Raw genomic sequence first — 5,453 nt, forward strand, 5'->3', positions numbered from 1 at the left:
GTGCATGTGGAGATCTTAAACCTATGTATTTCTTTCCAAATTTACGAATAATATTAAATGGATCTTCTCCATTAATGGTTTTAACTGCTACATTTTCATTATTAACTAGTTCCTGTGGAACATCAATAGGAATACCACCTACAGTGCTTTTTGTTCTTAAATACATTTTCTTATTATCATCATTAATATATATTGAAAAAGGAAGGAAATAGCTTAATACCTTTAGGATTAAATTTGGTTTATAAGCAGTATAATCTAAACCAAAACTTAAATGAGAATCTCTTGTTGAAACAATAAAGTTTTTAATCTGAGAATAGAAATCATACGTACTTGTTGTTTTTGTATTTATTTTATTTAATTCTGCATCAATATCCATTTTCTTATAATAATTATTTGAGAATGATGGTTGTGGTGGATTCTTTAATATATCTTTAAATACATCACCATTTAAATAGTTTTTTAATCCATTAATAATATCTTCATTTTCTTTTTCTGTTGTTTCAATTGATTCAATACATTCAAATGCACCATCAACTGTATCTATTTCATATCCTTGATTGTATTCAGTACATTGTTTTGATAATGAAAATCCAATGAACAGTAAAATTAAAGTGTTCATATTTAATGAATATATCTTTCTGAGTTTATGTTTAAATACTTATTTGTCTTTGTTTCCTTTATTTTCATAATTTCATAAAATATCATTAAATGATTATGATTCAATAAAAATTACAATCATATTACCAATTTCAGTTTATTATTCTTTCTTTTTGTTTTCTTCTCTCATGTTATTTGTTTTGTTTCATTTCTTCTCTTTACATTAACTTTATTTTTATTCTTTTTTGGTGTTTTTTATTCTAAATTGAAAGAAACATCATTCAATTTCAGCATTATCATGTTATTAAAAATTAATTCCTTATTTACATAATGGTTTGTTATCGAAAGAGAATTTAGAAATAATTATCTGAATAACATTATACTCAACATTACCCCCATTTTGATCAATTTAATGTACTAAATATATATTGTTGATATTATAAAAAATTTATAAAATATATTTAAATTTAGAGTAAAAGAATATGTATTAATTTAAATTAAAGGTATAATCCTAAATTGTGTTGATTGATAATTTAGTATATCATCATTTATCTACTTCATAACTGAGTGATGTTTAAATTTATTATCAATTTTTTTATGAAATAAAAAAATGATGAAATTAAATAAGTGATTGAATTATAAATATTATTCTTATTATTAATCATATTTTTAATTAAATATGATATTCTATAAAACAAATTAAATGTTATTTGATTTGTAATTAATATTAATTTTCTTTAATATAAAATAAATTATTCTTTCAACACTATTATTTATTTACATATGAATTTGAATATGTATTTAGTTTATATTTAAAATCTTAATATCGTATTTTGACTTGCATTTATAGATATAGTTTATATTCAACTTTTTTATTGAATTATCAATTTCTTTTATTTATTTTCCCTTTATTTCATTTATCTATATTATAATATTTCTTTTGATAATCATTATGTATTCTGTTAGATATCTACGTTTCTATAATAACAAGAATATCATGATAATCACATAAAACCAATTTTACATTAACAAAGAAATTTGAATGATGTTGTCAATATTATAACTATTATATCCAGTACCAATGAAATAAAAATCAGAATCACTTTACTATTTATCATTATAATTATAAACACCATAATACATTCTCAAATAAATATATTTATAACATAAGAATTCAATTACTATAAACACAATTATATATTTCAAACAGAGTGTTTAATCATTTTCATTATGAGAATAAATAAGATAAATAAAGAATATAAAAATATATAATATCACGATGATGAAATATATGATATTAAGAGATGAATATGCATTGGAATTAATTAGAGCAAATAATTATTATGAATGGAATAAGAGAATGAAATCTGTGAAATGAAAAAAAATGAATAAGAATTGAAATTAAAAGAGATTCTACAAAGCATATGGTAAGAGAAATAATAAAAATAAATTTAATGAAATATTTCCATATAAAAATAAGAAGAGTCCATATATAATAATAAAATATTTAAGTAATAAATATAATGAAATATATTAATAAATGGAAGTTAATTAATGTAAGTGCTCATTTAATAAAATACAATAAATATGAATATGAAATGATATGAAATTATCAATTAAAATAATGATGAATATTACTATAAAATGAAATGAATATAATTAATTGAAATTAATACAAGAAATTGGTATTGTATGAATTAACAAATTAAGAATTATATGAAATGATAAATTAAAATGATGTAATATTTGTAATGATAAAATATTACCATTTGAATATGTTACTAAATTATAATGTAAATAAGAATATACAAGTTGATAAACATGATTTAATAATGAACATGTGTTAAGAATAACTAAATTAAAATGTAAAATAAATATAATGAATGATAATAAAATAGAGAATGAAATGAAATTATTCTTCAATAAAATGAAATTGATAGAAATCACTAAGATAAAATAATTCAAATAAAATACAAAATAAAAATAATATCAATAATAACGATTAACAAAGAATTAATAAGAATAATCAATGAACAATGTATTATAAAACAATATAAAATAATGTAGAAATCATGAAGGAGAATAGAGAGATATAGAAGTATCTCATGAACAATACATTCAAGAGAATGAAATAATTTCAAATAAATAAAATGAAATAGAAAATTCAAGTTATATTGAAATTTAATTGTAAGTTTTATTTTTTCAATTTTTCATTTGGTTTAAAATATCATTTCAGAACCACAACACACAACCATAAAATGAATCCAAGAGTCAAATCAAATATTGTCTAGTCACTGCATTATATTTAGTGAAACAACACCTCATTTAAGAATGTTGATGGTATTTATTTATTAAGAATTAGTATGAATGATTATTAAGGAGTTGTTATTCATTAGGATGTTAATGTTATTCATTTGTTGGATGGAAGTATATTTATTAATGAAAGATTAAAGTTGAATAAGGTGTGTTGTTAAGATAAAGAAGGATTCTACTCAGATTGTTAATATTAAAGAAGATGAAGCATAGTCATGATGTTATTGATATATTCTTCTTAAAATGATATTATAAATAACCAATTTTAACATTCATTAACTTTAAATTAAAACACAACTTAAATGATTCTTCATTTAAAAGATAATAATTCAATGAAAATAAAGAATATTAAAGAAACTGATTATCTCACTTCCTAACATGATAAAATACAAAACATTAAGTAAATTGTAATGAATATTTTATTATCAAATGAATTGTTTATTATGTATTTTATATCAATTAAATTATACAATTAAAATACTTTTTATTCTTATCAATTCAATTATCTTATTTCTTTGTCTCTTCTTCATTATGGTTGAAAGCAATTTTCTGGTATTGTTTTATTCGGTTTTAACATTTCTTCACATCCACATTTATAAAAACATGCTGTTCCAAATGCTGTAATTGATGGTGGGATATTAATTAATGTTAACAATGAACATTTATAAAAACAATTGCATCCTATTTTACTAATAGATGTTGGTATAATGACAGATGTTAATGATGAACATCCAGAAAAACAACAATCAAAACAATAATCTCCAAGTTCACTAACAGATGACGGTATGTTAATTGATTGTAGTGATTCACATTCACTAAAACAATGATCACATAATTTAGTAATTGAAGATGGAATAATAAATTCATTAATGTCTTTCTTTTCAATATTCTTTCCATTGATTATTTCTAGATTTTCTGGTATTTTAATACTAATTAACACTGGTTCATTTATAAATATTCTTTCTTTACTGACAAATTGTAAATTATCTATACTCATTGATGTTAATGATGTGCATTCAAAAAAACAACCATTTCCTATTTTACTTACTGATGAATGTATATTAATTGATTTTAGTGTTGAACATCTATAAAAACAACCATCTCCTATTGTACTAACTGATGACGGTATATTAATTGTTGTTAATGATGTACATTTATAAAAACAATAATCTCCTAATTTAATAATTGATGTTGGTATATTAATTGATTTTAATGAATAACATTTATAAAAACAATATACCTAAGTGATTTAACTTCTGATGGTATTGTATTCCCATATTTCCATATATCTTCTTTTGTATATTCTATATGTTTACAGATATTTCCTTGTTTTTTTTTCTTTTAAATATGTTGAATATTTTACTTTATATCATATTATTTTTTTAAATATTCTTCCATCTTTAAATATTTTATCATTTTTATTATAAATATGAAATGTTTCAATACTAGTAAAGAACTTTCTTGAATATTCATTTAATGGAATTGGATTAAAATGAAATCGTTCTATATTTCCTCTAAATCTTTTAACTCCCATTTCTAAATTAATAAAATCATTAATATCATTAAAATACTTTGATACTATCATTATTTCATTATATCCTAATTTCATTCTTGATTTATTATTTATTAGTTGTTTTTATTAGTTCTTTTATTTTTATATTTTAATTTCTTCTTTTTTATTCTTTATCATCATTCTATTTTTATTAATTGATATTAGTTATGAAAAACAATAAATAATAACAAATAAAATAAAATAAAATGATAATTATTTTTATTTTTAATAAATTCATAATTATTAAATATTTCATTTTATTTTATATTTTATTCATTATTTCATTTTATATTTTATTTTTATTTAATAATATAATAATAAAATATGATAAAAGATAATAAATATAATAATAAATGAATAATCAATATATTTATAATAAAAGATAATATAATTAATGATATAATTAATGATAAATAATTATGAATTCATTTATTCTATTATTTTATTTTTATTCATTCTTAATTTATTCTTTTCTTTCTTTATTTTTATTATTATTTTATATTTCAAATGATTATTCAATTAAGAAATAATATAAATAAATAATAATATAATGAATAAAACATAAATAAAAGAATGTATTAATTGTAAATTAAATTAAATAATAAAGTATTTATAGAATATTTCAATATTTAATAAAATATGATAAATTAAATGATAAATGATAAATATAATATTCAAATCATAAATTATCAATGAATAAAATAATATATCAAATAATGAAGAACGATAAATAAATGAAATAATAAAATATAAAATTATTTAATATATATATTTACATTCATTTATATTAATTTAAATCATTTTAATAAATTATAGTCAAATAATTATACAACAATAATAATCTAAAATATAAATATAAATAGAATATATTAATAAATAATATAATAATATAATAATATAATAATATAATTATAAACAATTTAACATATAAAATAACAAAATAATATCAAATGAAAATAAAAATAAGAATAAATAAAAATAAAATAAATAC

At 18.2% G+C, this 5,453-nt stretch overlaps 2 protein-coding genes across 2 annotated transcripts in view, besides 21 other annotated features; both read right to left on the reverse strand.

Annotated features, from left to right (window-relative positions):
• Positions 1–619, reverse strand: part of EDI_145010 (uncharacterized protein) — a gene marked incomplete at both ends in the record, with an annotated part of 1,911 nt that extends 1,292 nt beyond the window's left edge. The window contains one exon of the mRNA XM_001733169.1: positions 1–619. This exon is cut by the window's left edge and continues 1,292 nt beyond it. Within this exon, the coding sequence (XP_001733221.1) occupies positions 1–619 (619 nt within the window).
• Positions 620–760: 141 nt separating this feature from the next.
• Positions 761–859: a microsatellite.
• Positions 860–1,015: 156 nt separating this feature from the next.
• Positions 1,016–1,099: a sequence feature (AT_rich).
• A 71-nt stretch (positions 1,100–1,170) lies between these two features.
• Positions 1,171–1,354: a sequence feature (AT_rich).
• Positions 1,355–1,832: 478 nt separating this feature from the next.
• Positions 1,833–1,872: a sequence feature (AT_rich).
• A 159-nt stretch (positions 1,873–2,031) lies between these two features.
• Positions 2,032–2,062: a sequence feature (AT_rich).
• A 23-nt stretch (positions 2,063–2,085) lies between these two features.
• Positions 2,086–2,257: a microsatellite.
• Positions 2,168–2,335: a microsatellite.
• A 128-nt stretch (positions 2,336–2,463) lies between these two features.
• Positions 2,464–2,659: a microsatellite.
• Positions 2,660–2,941: 282 nt separating this feature from the next.
• Positions 2,942–3,322: a repeat region.
• Position 3,323: 1 nt separating this feature from the next.
• Positions 3,324–3,399: a sequence feature (AT_rich).
• A 40-nt stretch (positions 3,400–3,439) lies between these two features.
• Positions 3,440–4,187, reverse strand: EDI_145120 (uncharacterized protein; the record flags this gene model as incomplete). The annotated part of the gene is made up of 2 exons (XM_001733597.1): positions 3,440–4,083; positions 4,151–4,187. The coding sequence occupies 2 exons, from the start codon at positions 4,185–4,187 to the stop codon at positions 3,440–3,442; spliced, it is 681 nt and encodes a 226-aa protein (XP_001733649.1).
• A 52-nt stretch (positions 4,188–4,239) lies between these two features.
• Positions 4,240–4,341: a sequence feature (AT_rich).
• A 109-nt stretch (positions 4,342–4,450) lies between these two features.
• Positions 4,451–4,631: a microsatellite.
• Positions 4,495–4,629: a microsatellite.
• A 7-nt stretch (positions 4,632–4,638) lies between the features above and the next one.
• Positions 4,639–4,710: a sequence feature (AT_rich).
• Positions 4,711–4,762: a microsatellite.
• A 6-nt stretch (positions 4,763–4,768) lies between these two features.
• Positions 4,769–4,866: a microsatellite.
• Positions 4,867–4,902: 36 nt separating this feature from the next.
• Positions 4,903–4,966: a microsatellite.
• A 13-nt stretch (positions 4,967–4,979) lies between these two features.
• Positions 4,980–5,163: a microsatellite.
• Positions 5,164–5,188: 25 nt separating this feature from the next.
• Positions 5,189–5,277: a sequence feature (AT_rich).
• Positions 5,278–5,305: 28 nt separating this feature from the next.
• Positions 5,306–5,450: a microsatellite.
• Positions 5,411–5,446: a microsatellite.
• Positions 5,451–5,453: the final 3 nt, after the last annotated feature.

This window comes from Entamoeba dispar, genomic scaffold (genome assembly GCF_000209125.1).
Source record: "Entamoeba dispar SAW760 scf_1105229457589 genomic scaffold, whole genome shotgun sequence".
Taxonomy (NCBI): domain Eukaryota; phylum Evosea; order Mastigamoebida; family Endamoebidae; genus Entamoeba; species Entamoeba dispar.